Below are 17997 nucleotides of genomic sequence, written 5' to 3' on the forward strand. Positions count from 1 at the left end.
GTGAGATCAGGGTAGCCTGCAGGTTCTAACTCCCTCTGAAACCTGTAGGAATGTCTTCTTAGCCCTTCCTTAGGTTCTGGTGCTTTGACATCCCTTGGCTGGCAGATGTGCCCTTTCAATCCTCTTTTGTTATATGGTATTCTCCTTGTATCTCTGTTCACACAGCTATCTTCTTATGAGGACATTGGTTATATTGAATTAGAGGCCCACTTGATTAAAGCGTGGCCTCTCGATATTTCATTTTGCCCGTAAAGACAGTATTACCAAATATGTTCACTTTCTAAAGTAGTAGGAATTCGGAATCCAGTAGCTTTCTGTAAGAATTCAGTAGCTTTCTGTAAGATAGCATTTCATTATTATGCTTTCAAAATACCTGGGTCTTCTTTCTTTTTTAACTTTTACCGGGAAGGAAACCTAGGGCCTGTCACGTGGCAGAAAAACATTCTACCATTGACCTATATCACCAGCCATCAAAAAATATTATATTGCCTTCTGGAAATAGTAAATATTTTCTGTTCTTTCTAAATAGCATTTCACAAATTTCATTGTGCAAACATAAACAATTTAAATGTACACCGATTTATTAAGTGGAGTTAGTTACATTTTCAAATAAATCTATTTATAGAATTCAGCCCTTACTTCCTAAGCAATTCTAAGCTATGTTCAGGTTTTTAAAGGAATGTTTTTGGTATCTATACCCCCAAGGTAATTTTTAAGATTTTTTTTCCAAGACAGGGTTTCTCTGTGTAGCCTTGGCTGCCCTGGACTCACCCTGTAGACCAAGCTGGCCTGAAACTCACAGAGATCTGCCTGCCTCTGCCTCCCTGAGTGCTGGGGATGGTATTTTTTATCACTAGTTATCTGTTTAAATAAGTTGCTGAAATCATAATCAATGTGTCTTTTTGAAGAAAATACACTTCATTCATAAATGGCGTAATTACATCAATCACCAGTTTTTTCCAGCAACAGACCTGATCTAACACTGCTTCAATTATACAGTTTTCTGATTAAAGTTGCATATTTTCCAAGCATAGAAATTTAGGATTCGGTTAGTAGCCACAGAGTAGAGTTCCGCTGAATTCTAAGGTGTCACTTCCAGTTGAGCACTGGTTATGGGATGACTTTAAATCCGAATCTCTAGAAAAAGAAAAAAAGCCCAGAGTTTTTCTTAAAGTTATCTTCCTAGCTGTAAATTAATATCTACGTTCACAAAAACAAACACAAATTTTAATATAACTACAATAACAGCCACGTTCTAAAACAATAGTTTCATAATGTTTAAGCATTTCTCTTTCTTTTTTTTTATTTCCTTTTTTCCCCCACCATGGTGATGGATAGGAACTGGTGGTCCTTGGGGTTTGCTTCAAAATGGCTTGAAATGAGGGCCACTATTCTAAGCAAGGACAGAAAATTGATAGTTATAAAATAGAAATGCTGGCCTCGGAAGGAACAATTAGACTGTGATTTTTTTTTTTTTTTTGCCTAATGTTAAAAGCAACTGTTTTTAATATTGGTTTGAAAATGAAGTTTGAATGTATTATCTTCCTCTTATGAATTAGTGTTTATAGACAAGAACATTTCAAGGGTCTTTTCTGCTCAAGTCAAAAGTTGAAGGGAAACAGTAGCTTATTAATGCTCCAAGAATGGCTTCTCAGTTCCTTGTCAAATCTCAAAGCCTCATAATTTTTCCCTTCAAACGACTTTAAAACAGAATGACACCTCCAAGGATGAAACATTTTGGAAACCAATAAAAAAAGACAACATTAAAGCATGCCTGACACAGACTCCATATTTCCCTGTTTCCCCGGTGTTTCCCTCCATAAGTATGAGTCAGATACTGTTAACTTTGAATCAGGCATTTGTTGGTTTCTTTTGAGCATTCTATAAACAGGTTTTGATCATAGCCTATGAGGCAACTGACCTGTAATCATTTGCATTTCAACACACGGAGCTTGAAACACAGAACAGGCGGTTACCCTACATGCTCTTTTATTTGAATTCCACAGGAAGTTACTCACAGTCCCCTCCCCTTTTTTTGTAATATGAGTGCCCTAAAGAAATAGATAGTACTACAGTAAAATGCTCACTCAACAAATGCAAAGAGATAACTTTCAAGTGTTACATTATGTATTCAGGAATACCACTTTTATGAAATGGGCAACAAAAGCTCCATGTATTGAAGGCTTTCTAATGACAATGTACTTAATGCTCTGTAGACCTGATTCTCATTTAACTGTCCCAACTGTCCTGAGACAAATACTATTATTCTTATTTCAGATGAGGAAATCAAAGCTTATTTTGCAAATACCCATTGAACAACTACTATATGCCAATGCTCTAAACAAACTTGAAGCTGAAAATATCTGAAATTTGGATTTGGGCCTGTTTCTGGTCTTATCATTACCCCATTCTACCTCCATGGAAATAATGCTAAAGAAAGTGCTTCATTTTCTGCTGTAACTATAACCTTTGTGCACAAGTTTAAATGAGCACTCATTTGGCAATGTCTTTTCTAAAAATAAAATAAAATAAAATAAAAAAGAAAAGTCTTTTCTTTTTGTTTGAAGACTATCTGTCTTCAACTGAAGAGGTGGTAGTAGAGCGGGTAAAGTACTCACTGTACAAGCATGAGGATCTGAGTTTGAATTCCAAGAGCTGATGTGAAAGCTGTCACCAAGCTATAGGTAGATGCAGGAGAGTCCCTGGGACCTCAAAGGCCAACTGGCCTGGCACTCACGTGCTGAAGAGCAAAGAAGAGACCCTTCCTCAAACAAGGTGGAAAGCAAAGATTGTAGTCACCTGAGATTGTCCTCTGACATCCACACAGTCCTATGTGAGCACAAATACACAAACTTTTAAAAGGAAATGTTTCAGGTGTTTGTATTGTAAAATACCCTTACCCTTGTTCTTTCTAGATTTTATTATTAATGCCTTTCAGCCTGGCATTGAACTTTCCATAGGGAGAGGAACCTGAGAAAATTCTTACATTTTCAAGTATTTGAATTTTCTCAAATAAAATATTCAAATAGATCCTTCTTGTTTTTTCACTTGACACGGGGTCTTAACTATGTAGCCCTTTCTGGCCTGAACTTACTATATAGACCAGGCTGGCCTCAAACTCACAGAGATCCACCTGCTTCTGTTTCTTGAGTCCTAGAACCTAGGGTGTAAACCATCACACCTGGCCCTGATATCTTTTTATTTCAGAATTGAAAAGAAAAAGCATACACATGAAAGATACACTACCATGCCTCTTATTACGCTCTTATGTGATGTAAGATATAAACCTAAATCATGTCATTCCTTCTATAAAGAAGAGAGTGTCATCGGGACATGGTGGCACACGCCTGTAATCCCAGCACTCAGGAGGCAGAGGCAGGCGCATCACTGTGAGTTCGAGGCCAGCCTGGGCTACAAAGTGAGTCCAGGACAGCCAAGGCTAACACAGAGAGACCTTGTCTCGAAAAACCAAAAAAGAAGAAGAAGAGGAAGAAGAAGAAGAAGAAGAAGAAGAAGAAGAAGAAGAAGAAGAAGAAAGTGTCTAGTATTTAGTATTTGTTTGCCTTTTCTTTTTGTGAAAACAGATAGTCTTTAAACAATATAAAAAGAAAAGGCGTTTCTTGGAGGTGATGATGATTACGCTTTGTGAGTTTTCTATACTAGCGGCAGGTCCATGTGTATAGACCTTTGAATTTTAAATGGACATTGAACCATGAGCCACAGTTAGTTCTGTTCCAAGTTTTCCAGGCTGAGGTAACTATGTTGTTGTTGGTTTGTTTTTTTTTTTTTTGGACAAATGTTATTTTGTCAAATGAGTGCTCATTTAAACTTGTGCACAAAGGTAATAGTTATAGCAGAAAATTGTCGGGGGCAGAAGCGGTTAAAGCTACTTGTCCTGTCATACGTTAGAAATCATTTCTTAGAAACTTAGAGTTTCTGCTCAGATGTGCCGTTTCCTCGGCTGTTGTTTCAAGCAGTAACTTTCCAGTATTTTGGATCTGGAGACTTAAAGTTGGGAGATTAGGAAATAAATGAATCAACTCTTTCTGCAAGAAGATGTGAGAGAGAGAGAGAGAGAGAGAGAGAGAGAGAGAGAGAGAGAGAGAGAGAGAGAGCGCAAAATCTGAAGTTATAACTGTAAGGCTGTAAGACTTGTAGGCATTTATAAAAGTCTCAATGTTAAAAGGAAATTCTAGATTAGTGTTGTGCTTTAGAACTATAATGTGAAGCTTAACAAGAAATGGCGTGTGTGAGAATGAATTTATAGGTTTAAAAGGTAAGATAAGTCAGAAAAAAAAAGTCAGGTGTGGGGGTGGCTACACACTTGCAATCCCAGTACTTAGGAAACAAAGACAAAAAGATTACAAGTTTGAGGCCAGCCTGGGGTAAGTGGTGAGATTTTTGTCACAAAGCAAATCAAAAGTTAACCTAATATAATGAAATTTATTTTATTTAACACAAGAGAGTCATGATATCATTTCCATATATAGCCCATATGAAATAACTGATAAGATATTTTATGTTCTTTTCTTAAGATACAGCACATCAGCTCATCTTGTTTTGTTTACTTGTTTGTTTCCTTAGGTTTTTGGCTTTTTTTGTTTTGTTTTGTTTTTGGTTTGCTTTGATTTTGGGTTTGGTTTTTGGTTTTCAAGACAAGGTTTCTCTGTGTAGCCCTGGCTGTCCTGGAACCCCCTCTATAGAGCAGGCTGGCCCTGAACTCAGAGAGCCACCTGCCTCTGCCTCCCAAATGTTGGGCTTAAAAGTGTGCACCACCATCCCCACCCAGCTGATACGATGCATTTGGACCAGTATAGCTTGTTTTAAGGCTCAGGAGCTATGTAAGGCTAGTATTTGCTATTATTGCAGGTTTAGAGATACGAGGAAACTCTTTTTTGAATAGCAAGACTTAAGAGTTCTTTGTTAGGAAAAATAAAAGTAACATTGTTCAAGGCAGCATCGGCTACTGTTTTAAAATCCTGTAGCTTGTTGTTCCCTTTATCTTGGTGCCTTTGTCAGAAGTCTGGTTGAAGGCCATTTTTGCTGGCTGTAAGCGAGGTCTCTGGAAAGCAAAGAGAGCACTTGGCTCTTCTTAAAATTGAAGATGTTTGTGCCTGAGATGAAATTCTAATCAGGCAGGAGATGTGCTTATGTGTATAAAGCAAAAAACAAAACAAAACAAAAACAAAAAACCACAGTGACTCCTGGAGGAAAGCTGAAGAAAGCCAGAGTAATCTGGAGAAAGGTAACCTGGGCTCATGGAAACAATGGCATGGTACATGCCAAATCCCAAATTGTGAAGCAACCTTCCTGCTAAGGACATTGGACACAGAATATATGATGCCATACTCTCCCTCGATTTACACTAACAAAAAGAAAATAATTAATATTGTATGATGGAGGGGCAGGGATAAATTCTGTACTCTCAGTTGATTTTCCCTAAATTACCCAAGCAAAGAGAATGGTTGCACTGCTCTTTGATCTGATAAAATAAATACATGGGGACAACACTCCCCTTCATTTTCTTTTCTTTGGAGGCAAATGTAAGGAGAATTGTGCTTTTCGAAATCAGCTCACAGTTTAAATTGATCCTATGTGCATGAAGACATCTGTAGTAGTGGTGTTTTAACCCATTATTAGCAGTCAATCCTACAACTGCAGTTAACCTTTTAAAAGTTATTCCCGGCAGGATCTGTAATCCCAGCTATTGATAGTTGAAGGCAGGAAAATTATAAGACTTAAACTTAACTGGGAGATTAAGAGAGACCTTGACTCAATACAAAGTTTTTAAAAAAGGGCTCAGGGTTATAATTCTGTGGCAGAGTGCTTGCATACCATTCCTGAGGCCCCAAGGTCAATCCAGAGAACTACAAAATAAATAAATAAATAAATAAATAAATAAATAAATAAATAAAAAATAAATTTGAAATAAATTACCGTACTCTGGTTGGTTTCAAGGCAAAGAATTAGTAAAAGTTGGGTCCTGAAAATAGCACACAATATGCTTTAAAAAATTTTTTTATTACATAGATTAATTTGTTGTATGTGTGTGCCCATGTGCGTGCCAGCTTAAAAGATCACGGGACAACTTTTGGGAGTCAGCTCTCTCCGCTCACTATTTTTGTCATGAGGATCAAACTCAGGTCATGAAGCTTAGCAGTGTGTTTACACACCAAACCATTCTGCTGGTTCAAAATGCTTATTTTATCTGGTTTCTGTGGGGGTAATAACTGCCAGAGAGTATTGGGGCACATAATTTAAGCGTTCTGTGTATACATGCAAAATAATACATAATTCCGTATCTTCACACTTCTGTGAGAATGTTTTTACAAGAAGGTGCTGCCAACTAACCTGAGTTAGGGCCCAGGTTGTACTTATAGCACCCGAATCAAATAATGGTGAAAAATGGCTCCAAGTGCCTCTCTCTAAATTACTCTGGAGCCTGCTTAGTTGTTCAAAGGGAGCTGTCCCTGAGCCCAAGGCTGAGGGAAGAGGGCTCTCAGCAAGAATTTCCGGCTGCCTAAACAGTTGGAGCTTTCATTAGATGAGGCTCCCAGGCCTGGAGGGGCACGCTGCAGATGGCAGCAAAAATACCCAACACCTGTCTCTGTCGGGCCAGGCAAGAAACCCTGTAAAAGCCCGCAAGGACCTGGGCAGCTGGGCATGGGTCTCAAGGTCATTCTCACACCTGCGGAAGGGAGGGAGGCGAGAACTCTCCAGGTGTCTGGATCCCCAGGATGATTAAAGGAAACTGTTAAAAGGCGAGCACAGGGAGCGCAGCGGGGGGACGCGCTGTAGTAGCCAAGCGTGGGAGGCTTGGGGTGCCTCCTTCCAGGCCCCAGGGACAAGCTGTCCAGAGATTTCTGTGCGTGTGTGTGTGGTTTTTTTTCCCGTGTGTGTGTGTGTGTGTGTGTGTGTGTGTGTGTGTGTGTGTGTGTGTGTGTGTGTGTGTGTGTGTGTGTGTGTGTGGTTTTTTTCTTTCCGATGGAGGTCGATTAGCCAGGGGCTGCAGTAACTTTCCACTCAACCCAGGGACTTTTACATATTTCTGTCCACGCACACACTGCGCACCTACACAGCAGGCTCGACGAGCCCAGGATTGAACCTTCCTGACCCACTCCAAGAGCCCAGGCCTTAATTCTCAAACTCTTAGAATCCTGTGGCTTCCTTGCCAACTGAGGTTTGGGTTCCCTTAACTCATGGCTTCCTCTTCTTGGGCAGGAGGAGGAGTCACAACCTCCCCCTCCCTTTCTCCTCCGCCTACGGCTAGCTTGATTTAAAAAAAAAAAAATCTAATCTTTTATTTAAAGTCAACGGAGGAGCAGGAACCCCGCGCTCCTGCCTATAAGATATTTTTACTAACTCCTTAATCTCTGCCAAGAAGGGCAACCTTAAGGAACCTCTGTTTTCTCTTCTTTAAAGATTTAGGTGGCAAGGGCGTGTTGTCCCAGTCTGGGCTGAAACTCGAGGGCTCTACGCACTTGGGAAGGGTTATTGGGGCGGGGGCTAGAGTGGGACGTAAAAATTCCCAAATGCTAAAAATTTTAACACCACGAGAATCAACTTGAAGAGCTTTGAATGTAACTAGTAGCCAAACCTTCACGCGGTTGGCTCCCAGAAAGGAAACCTCTCAGAGTCCCGTCCAAGCGGGAGGAAAGGGGTCAGGTGAATACCCAGCATGTGACCCTGAAGAGGGCCAGGAGATGTGCCCAGTCTAGGTGCGCCCACGCACACCCTTGGAGGAGAAAGGCCAAAAAGACGTCTCCCGCCTCCGCCCAGGGCTGCTGGCACCAGACTGCGCCCCCAGCTCCTTGCCTAGCTTCTCCATTTTCAAGGAGCCTCCAACCTGCTTGGACTCGTGGCAGTTAAAGGCACCCAGCTTCTAGCCTTCCTGCAAAGCCCATTTCTCCCCGCCTCCCATCTCCCGCCAACGCCCCCAAAATCTCTTGGGCTCGCCCTTCCTGAAAGTAGGCGAGGCCCTGAAGCTGAGGCTAGGGAGGAGGAGGACGAGGAGGAGGAGGAGGAGGAGGAGAAAGAGGAGGAGGAGGAGGAGGAGGAGGAGGAGGAAGGGGGGAGGGGTGGGGGTGGGAAGGGGGCGGAGCAGAGCGTAGCGGCCCGAGGGCGTGTCCTGCACTAGCCCCGCCTCTGGATGCGCGCGGTGGTGGTGGCGGCAGCCCAGCCTCGCTATGAGAGACAGGTATCGCTTAGACGCCATGTTGTGAGCGGAAGTGGGGGGGGGAGCGCACAGCGGTCGCTGTTCTGCTGGGAGCGGGCGCGGGAACCGGCGGGGAGGGGAGGTGGGGGGCGGAGCCGTAGTTCGGGCGGCGGAAGGAGGCGAGGAAGAAAGGGGTGAGCCCTGGTGCCTGGCAGAGGCGCGAGGCTCTCGCTCCGAGTGCGGGCGGCTGTGGCCAAGCGCTGGGCATTCGGGCGGTCAGTGTCGGCGTCGAGCTCACTCTCGGGAGCCGCTGCTGTTCTGCCACCGCTTCTCGACTCTGCCTTGGGCTCGAGCGGCGGCGAAGGAGCCGGGCCGGCCGTGGGGCGGGTGGGGAGGGAGGAGGCGGTGAAGGCGGCGGGCCGGGGAGGGGGGAAGATGCCGCTGGCGCAGCTGGCGGACCCGTGGCAGAAGATGGCTGTGGAGAGCCCTTCCGACAGTGCTGAGGTGAGTGCAGCCGGGCGGCGGGGCAGGCGCGCCCCTTCTCCACGCCCCCGCTGGCTGGCACTAGCTCCCTTCCTCAGAGCTGCCCCTTCGACCAGCTTCCCCGGCTCAGGCTCACATCCCAGTGCGGGATTCTGCTTTGGGTCATTGGGGTTTGCCAATCTGTCTATTCTTCCCTCCCTCACCCTCACCTCTGTCTGCTTTTTTTTGGGGGGGGCTGCCAGTGTGGTGGCGCGTGGGGTTTGGAGTGGGCGCTGAGGCTTTGCAAGAAGCCCGTTTAAATCAACTTCGCGTGGGGGAAGCAGGAGGCAAAGCGGGAGCCAGCGGGGAGTTGGGAAGTTTGGCCCTGCCGGCTCTAGGGGTTTCTCTGGAATCTTAGCGACTCTGGGCTAATGGGTTCGGTTCTCCCTGGAGCCAAGACTTGAATCTGGCCAAGGGAGGGGCTTCCTGCAGGGAGCTGGGTGCATGCAGGGCAGGGTGGCGAGCCTGGAGGGTTTTGAGTAAGGGGTACCGGACTGAGCGACACCCTCCCCTTCCCCATCTGCCGCAGCGCTCTCTGCTGCCGCAAATGAAAACCGGGACGCCTCCGGTCCCCAAGCCCTTGTTTTTGAGGTCACTGAGTTAGAAGACCCCGAGTTTAACTTTGTTTCCTGTCCGTGGAGGTGAGCGGGTGAAATTCAAGGAGATCAGCTGTCGTAAAGGGCTATCTGATTTTCCTCGCCTGGGATCTGGTGACCATCACTGCGATACCCACCCCAAACCCAAACAGTATACCCAAATGAGGCAAAACAAAATTTCCGCGGACACATCCCAGCACTGAGCTTTTCGCAGCCTCCCTTGTCCCACAATCAACTCGAGATCTGAGAAAATAATGCAGACAAGATCCATTCCAGGGTATCTGCGCTCCTCTCCGGAGTGGAAAATCAGTTCCTGATGGTGGCGCGACTGTGATTCTTCTTTCTTGACTTTTCGCTGCCTTCTATCCTCGCAGCGGACTTTAGGGGATTACAGGGTGATAGGCTGGGTGTGTGTAATAGTTACTGAGCGAGTGACCCCATTTCTGGAAAGCATGACTGAAACGCGGGGGTGGAATGGGGCAGGCTCTGATGAGTGGTGTACTTGGCGGCAGCTGCCCCTGTCGGCCTCCGCAGTGTGAGAGGTGGGTAGGGTTACTGGTTACGTCAGTAAAACTCAGGCTCAGTTTGGTGTGAGATGCCCGGCACTGACTTTCTCCCGGACGGAGGGAGGGGGCGGTGAATCCATTCAAATTGTTTTTCAGATTTTTCTCCTCAGTCATCTCCACTGCTATACAAAAATATTTACTTGTTCTTTTTAAATTCAGGAAGAGTTGAAATAAAGCTTATGAGTCCGTGTTTATTATTTTGCTACTGGATACTACCTTTAATATTTAACTGCTGTTCTAAAATAGCAAAGACATACATATATGTTGCCATGTTTTTTTTAGGAAAGGCTGGTGTGAAAAAGGAAATCGTGTTTTTAAAATGATAGAATACACGAATTTTATTTGAATTTGAGAGACAACATGATACTATAAATCTTTAATAACAAAGTTAAATTTAGAATTTTAACCATCATTTGAATGGATGGCAAGGAAAGCCTCTTCATTTGTTTTTCCTAAAGAAAAATATTGCATTTAAAAATACATCTATAAAGGTGGTTAAAATTGTTCCCAAGGTACTACACCTGTCGAAGAAATTAAATTTGCTTAGAGTCTGCATTTTATTTTAGGGGTTTTTCCCCCCTTTAGGTGATTTTTTTTCCTTTCTCTTTTCTTTTCTTTCTTTTTCTTTTTCTTTTTTTTTTTGTGTGTGTGAGAGAGAAAACCAAGGCTGTCCTGGAACACATTATGTAGAGCAGGCTGGCCTTGGTCTCAGGGAGATCCATCTGCTTCTGCCTACCAAGAACTGTGATTAAAGGCATGTGCCTCCATGCCTGGCTATGAGTCTGTTTTTTTTTTTAATACATACAATAACAATTGTGATTCAAAATGAATCCAGTAATATACTAAAAATTATTTATTAAAGCCATACCTCAACAAATTGCCTTTAAATTGTTTCCTTTGGTTGTCAAACTGTTAATCCACATTTTTCGTTGGCATACTGACAGTGCAGGTAGAAATCATTTACATTTTTATGTTATCTTTTTTCCTATGTAGTATGCATTTAGATAAAGTACAAGCCTACTTATTTATCATTTCTATATGCAAAAATACTGATCTACATGCTATTTCATTTTATCCTCCCTATAACCCAGCAGGGAGGATTGTTACAGATTAGGAAACTAAACTCAGTAGTTAAGATTATAAATTAGTCAGTGGCAGAGCCATGATTTGAAGCCAAGTAGATATAATTTGTGTGCTTTGGTTTATGTTAGAATAGGTGCTTCAAATCATCTGTTCTAATAGTTAGAAATTATGTATGCCTTACAATTAAATATAAGATCTGACTTGGCAAAGCCTTAATATACTGTGTGTGTGTCAGTGTGGCATTTTTCAAAGCCTGATGGATAAGATTCCACATATTGTAATTTCTAATTTTTTTTTTTTTACTATTCAGTCATAAGGTATGTCAGAGCCAGAGGTTGCCTAGATCTATTAAAAGTAGACGTCAACAAATTGCCTTTAGATGGTCTGTTTCCTTTGGTTGTTAAGCTATTTGAAGTAAATTACTTCTGCTACGGATTTTCAGATACTGAAACCAGTGAGAAAAGAGTTGAGAGTTTTCATAAAGAGGTCTAATATTGATACCATTATTATGCCATCTCCTCCCCCGTAGATTCACATCAGGGAATAATTGTGTTTTACCAGAGAAACATCAGGGTTTCTTAAGAAATATTTACTTGAGCAAATGCATCAGAAAATTTCTTTCCATGCTAAAAGATTTTAAGGTTGGTCTATATAGGATTGCATTCATGGTCTCATTACTAGTTAGATTGAGCTCTTGAAAGCAGACTCTTATTTCTCTGAATCCTCAGCAGTTAACACAATGCCTGGCACATACATACATATATATATATATATATATATATATATATATATATATATATATATATATATCAATAAATATCTGCTAAATGAATGTGAAGGTTGGGAATAGGGTGCTTATGACTCTTACCTCTGTTCTTACCATTTTAATTCCTCCTTGAACTATGAGCAATTTTAGAAGACCTGAGTGCCTCTAACAACATAGACAGTTTCTTTTTTATTTAATTAATTTATTCAGATTACATCTCAATTGTTACCCCATCCCTTGTATCCACCCTTTCCTCCCTCCCGCTTTCACCCTATTCCCCTCCCCCATGTCAGTGACCAAGGGGGACCTCCTCCCCCACTATATGGTCATAGGCTATCAAGTCTCATCTTGGTAGCCTGCTATCCTTCCGCTGAGTGCCACCAGGCCTCACCACCAAGGGGAAGTGGTCAAATATGGGGCACCAGGGTTCGTGTCGGAGTCAGTTCCTGCTCTCCACTCAAGTGTGGAGAATGTCCTGTCCATTGGCCAGATCTGAGTAGGACTAGATCTGAGTAGGAGTTGGATGTTTACTGCTCAAACTACTGCACCAACCATGGACAATACATGCAGCAAACAGCGAACAGGCAGTTTCTTATTTCTTCATACTAGTCTTCCTGCTTTAAGACCTCACACAGTGTCATGGTGTTCAAAACAAAACAAAAAATCCTTGTGGTTGAACTCAAGCGTAGGTCAGAGCATGATAGACTAGAACTAGGCCAAATATTTAAGGCAAATTTAGGATAATGAAATACTATGTGAACAAAGTCAGGGTTATTAGAGGATAAAAAAAAATCAGAATCACTTAAATAATTAGATGAATTCAGAAATCCTTAATGGATTACTTAAAAATGCAAGTACTTTTTTTTTTAACTGTTTAGGGGTAGATATCAAGGAACTGTGTCTTTTTCTACAAATCTATTGCCTCTGCTGTCAGGAACAAATATCATTAGAGAGCAAGCCTAACTATGGTTTTCTTTAGTTGAAGTGGAATTGGGATAAATGCTAATCTAAAGAAAAGCAGTGTACAAAGTAAGAAAATGAAGGTTATTTTTGGTTTTTAAAAATAGTCACAATGTAATATATGTAATATAAACAATATTTTATTATACAATGTGTTGCATAAAAATAGCCTCCTTGACTTCCTTTAAACAATAAGTACCTAACAGGCATTGAAGAATACTATATTTGATAACAAAAAATAAGAACTTTGCATTGTAGATCATCTTTAGTGAACATGCAACCATTTTTAACCTCAAAAAAAATTATACAATACTTCTTAGTATAATATAGCATAGAATTTCTACAGTATTTCTAACATGTATTATATAGGTTTCTTAAAGTTTGTCTTTTGGGAAAATGTTTTATTTATCTCTGATGATTGATTTTGAACAAGGGTTTTATTAATTTTTTTTCCTTTTCTGTTTCATTTTTACCACTTTTCAGTTTTTTGGTTTTGTTTTTGGTTTTTTGGTTTTTTGTTTTCACCTAAGTGAAGATCTAAGGTGGGGACAGGTATTGCTTCATGCCAACTGTCAAGTAACTGTGACACATTACTGAATACTTCATTGTTTTCAGTGATTCTGATACAGGACAGCAATTTTTGAAAATCTAGAAACCTCCTTTATTTTGGCAGTCACATCCTGTATTAGTAAATTGTATCTAAAATGTGAAACTCACCATATTGCTTTGAACTTTAAGATAAAGAGATAAAAAATACTTATTCAAAAAAGCAAGTATAGGCACATTTCGCCTTTTATGGAAATCACAATAAATATATCCTAATTTTATATAAGGAAGATGACATAATTTAGATTTGCACTCCTGAACCATGGACTTGACTTGGTAAGTTATTAAATAAACAGAAGTATATCCAAATATCCTGAAGTCTAAATTGCAGAATTGTTCTTAAAATTTTCCTTTAATTATCATCTACTAAAAAACAAAAACATACCATTGTCACAGTAGCAAGATTTGCTCTACCCTTCCATGTTCAAGGACATGTGTAATGCCAGGCTATAAATGATGAGTGAAGTCAGAGGGGCCTAATCACTCATTACAGATTGTTTCTCAAATTACGCATAAATATAACGGTTCAGATTGTAATGAAGGACACTAACATATAATTGTGTCTCTAATAATGCTTAAATATAATAGTGTTCAATTGCTAGTATATTTTAGTGAAAAATATGTTTTAAGCATTAAAATATGGTTGTGTGTATTTAAATCTCATTCTCTGAATTCATAGGAAAAATGAATGATTAGATTTAATGCAGTGGCTTGTACCATGAATCTGGAATAAACATCAGCTGCTCAGATAGTCTAATTTATCAGTTTAATAACAAAAAGCGTAAACACAAAGGAAAAATAAAAACAATAAATCTTACTTGCTAAGTAAAACATCAAGATTCAACAAAATAAGTACATTCAATAAATATACCTTGCACGTATTATAGAACAAGTTCAGAAATAATGCTCATTTACCATGTAATGATCATTTAGTGTATTTGATCTATTTAAGTGAATTCACTAGTTACTATTTATTAGGAAGTTCAGCTTTGTCACCTTGAAACTTAGAAGTAGCTTTGTCAGATTATTTGTTTCATGCTAAAGTGGTTTAAAAAAAACTTTGGAGCCATTAAGACCAATATTTTAACTGTTGGCCTTGTCTCTTAACATTTTAACCATATCAAGGTTATTAACTCTGTCTATCCTTGTATCTTCAACTAAGTATAAAAATACTGACTTCAGAGTTGTAATTAAAAAGGATTAAATGAAGTGATAATGGATGCAAAATAATTGTATAATCTATGACTTGTATTTATTAAATATAAATTACTCATTAAGAACTGTCTTGGATATTTTTTCTAGATTTAAGTAAAACAGGTAAAATTATTTAGTTGATTCTTTAAAACAATCATTGTAATATCTGAATACAAGGGTAAGATAAACCAAAATCTCTTCAATCTTGTCCTTTTTGTATTGTTCTTTTTAAATACTATCTTTAAAGAATAAAAACCAATAAAGAGCATCATAAGGACTTATAAGGAAAAGGAGGACAAAAAATTGTGTTCACATCTTAAAACTTTCAAATCAGAAGGTTTGTCATAAAGTAACATGCAATTTTTTCCTTAAAGATAAATATAATGATAGTAGGCCTTACAAATGATGGTGTCTTATCAGTGAAATACAGGATAGCCTGTACAGAAATGGTTCAAGCTAATATATAGCATTAATAGATACAATTTTAATTTCCCAACATGTAACAAAACAAGGTATACACATCTTTTCATAATCTAGGGTTAATCAGTTCTTGTTCATTTTACATTTAGGGAAATTAATATAGCACACTTTCCTTCCCATTATTATAAGTACATTTATTTTGGTTATTAAATAGGCCATGAATCAATAGGATTTCCTGTCTAGAAATGTAACCCTTTGGATTTTGTCTGTTGTGTGGTATTGGTATTATCAAACTTTAAATACTATAGAGTATTTCCAGAGAAGACTCTAGAGACCCTGTTTTTAAAATCTCCAGATGCTCTGGAGTTGTTATTAATGAAGGTGTGTATGTGAGAGAGGGGGGAGGGGGATACCCCCAGCAACCAACCCCCCCAAAGAGCACATTGCATCAATAAGTTAAAAAATGTAGAGTATCTTTACTGCATAATTTTTGAGAACTTTTAAGATGATATACACAGTGAAACTGTGAAACAGTACATGAGCCAGGGGTACGTAATGAAATCCTGTCTTTATAAAACAAGAAAAACAGTATTTGAGACTTGATGTCAGAACCCTGTTTTCATGAACTACCTACTGGAATCTCAAACAACACAGGTGTTTTATGGAACAGTTTTAGAAAGTTCAATAGCTTGTAACTTGATTCATTATTGCCTGGAAAAGAACTCCTATTTTTAATTGACTATTCTGAAGCTTTTGGCTTTGTCAAGAAAATTTTCATTTTGTTGTACAATAAATTTCCAACTCAGTAGTGAACTAAACTTTTAATACAACTTAAGGCCAACAAGATGTGTCAGTGGGTATAAACGCTTACTCGCCAAGCCTCAAGTACATCCTAGGATGCATATAGAAGAAAGAAACAACCAACTCATATAAGGTGTCCTCTGATCTCCACACATGTACACCATGGCAAATGTGCACCATGACATGCTTGTGCCCCCTCTGCCAGGAAAGAAATAAATGTTAAAAACAATATAATTTAAAAAATTTATTTTCAATATTTGGTAATCATTAGTTATATAGTTCTTTAATATCAAGCCTCTACTATATGACCCCCCACATTAACTTCCTCTAACTTTTTTTCAGGTATTCATAGTTTTTAAGTTTTTTTTTTCTTTCTGTTTTTCAGATAAGGCCTCAATGTAGTCCAAGCTGGCCTCAAATATGCTGTGTGGCTAGGCTGGCCTAGAACTGCTGATCCTCTAGCCTCAGCTTCCCAAGTGTTTAGATTATAGGTGCGCACCACCATGTCCAACATTTTATTAAAATTGTTTTGTTTCATTTTTTTACCCTCTGCCATTTTATTCTTCTGTCAATCTCCCTGCCACCTCACGTTCTCCTTTTTAACAATTAACTGCTTCTAACTTGTGGTTACTAGAGGGTAGAAAACTAGGGTTAATAATATTTAGATGGAGCCATTTTGAACATGGGAATATTTTGACTTCATGTTTTAAATTCACCAAACAATGTAAAAACATTCTCAACCTTTTGTTAGGCTCTGCCTACCATGGCGACCAGGAGCATCCACCTTTTTGGTATTGCAACTTGACATCATCTTTAGATAATTCAGTTATCTAGAGTCTTAGATAAGCTACAGGGTGGTGTCGACATATCTAGAGGGTCGGGTATTTACTAGACATATTACCTAATAGTAAATGGTAATTCTTGTTTTGGTATACCATAAGAAAATGGCTCAATTATTTATTACCTTCCTTTAAAGATTTTAGCTAGAAAATAGAATATAAATGAAGTAATGACCAGGCAGCTGTAAAGGAGAAAGCTAGCCTTTCTCCCCACAGAGAGTCAGGTTTCCCACACTGTGAGTCCAGTTTTGTTTTTGGAAGATTTTGCTGGTTTCCCAAATATTATTTACACTTAGATATCAATCCAAAAGCACTTTTAAGTTTCTTCATTCTCTCCTATAGTAGTAATGTATTGCCAAAGTAAGTTAAAGAGATTTTTTCCGCTTTAGATGTTAAGTATGTTAATTATGTTTTGCTGGCCATAAAAGTTAAATTTTCTATCATCGTCTTACATAGGATGATCTTTAAATCTGACCTGGTCATCTAGATTTCTGTGGGCTTAGCTCTAATCCTTTGGTTCCCAAAGCTTGTTACAGGAAACTTAGTTCAGTCTTATGATATGTGTTAGAAGCAGGTGTCAAGTGACAGCCTGAAGCAAAAGACCACTTTGGCACTAATAAATTAAACTGCATCTTATATACAGTGGTTGGGGGAAAATATTTGTTCTAGAAATCATTAAAGCCTACAGTAAAATCCTCACACTTTAAATGCTATTTATTTCTTTACATTTGAGGAAAGAGGTGACTTTTTAAAAAACACTTTTAACACTTAATATTTTTAACACTATAAAATAACAAAGATTTTGCATTTTAGAAGAAGTTAGCTGGGCATAGTAGTACTTGCATGTAAAGCTAGTGCATGGAAGGTGGAGGCCTGAGCAGGAGTCAAGGTCATCCTGAAGTACACATATCAAGTTTGAGACCAGCCTGAGCTATGTGAGACATCTCAACTGGAGGGAAAAAAACAGATCTGGGGAGATGGTTAAGTGGATACAAACACTTGCCATATAACATGAAGACCTGAGTTTGAATTTGCAGAACCCAATGAAAAGCCAGATTTGTAGCATGAGCATTCGTAATTCTATCACTCCTACTGGGAGATGGAAGGCAGAGGCAGGGCGAATCCCTTGAAAAACTAAGGGCCACATGGCCTGGCTTATGCAGGGGAAAAACAAGAGAGCCAGTCTTAAAGGTAAAGGAAGGACCTTCAGAGATTGCCCTCCGATTTCCACATGTGTACTTTGGTCCATCCATACTACACTCTTCAGTTAAGAGGATCTGTTGCTCTTCCAGAAGACTGGATTTCAGTGTCTAGCACCCAGGGACTTACCAACCACCTGTAACTCCAACTCCAAGGGATCTGTCGCCCTCTTCTGGCGTCTGTGGGCATCTACGTACACTTGCAACGCCCTCCCCCCCAATTGCACAAGCATGAACACAAACGCACACACAAACACACACATTATATTATAAAATCAAAACTTGTAGCT

General features: G+C 39.8%; 1 protein-coding gene across 3 annotated transcripts in view; it reads left to right on the forward strand.

Annotated features, from left to right (window-relative positions):
* The first annotated feature begins 8175 nt into the window (after positions 1 to 8175).
* The window catches only part of RPS6KA3 (ribosomal protein S6 kinase A3), a 111066-nt gene continuing 101244 nt past the window's right edge, over positions 8176 to 17997 (forward strand). Inside the window, exon 1 of one of the 3 annotated variants that reach the window (XM_084791156.1) lies at positions 8176 to 8197. Coding sequence is in view for 1 of the 3 variants with exons in the window: in XM_084791155.1 (XP_084647281.1) it covers positions 8591 to 8659 (69 nt within the window). In the remaining 2 variants the exon portion in view is untranslated. Of the gene's footprint in view, positions 8198 to 8297; positions 8660 to 17997 lie in introns of those variants that run through there. The other 2 variants (XM_084791155.1, XM_084791158.1) reach the window with 2 other exon arrangements.

The sequence above is a fragment of the Acomys minous genome, assembly GCF_964271855.1.
Source record: "Acomys minous genome assembly, chromosome: 7".
NCBI lineage: Eukaryota > Metazoa > Chordata > Mammalia > Rodentia > Muridae > Acomys > Acomys minous.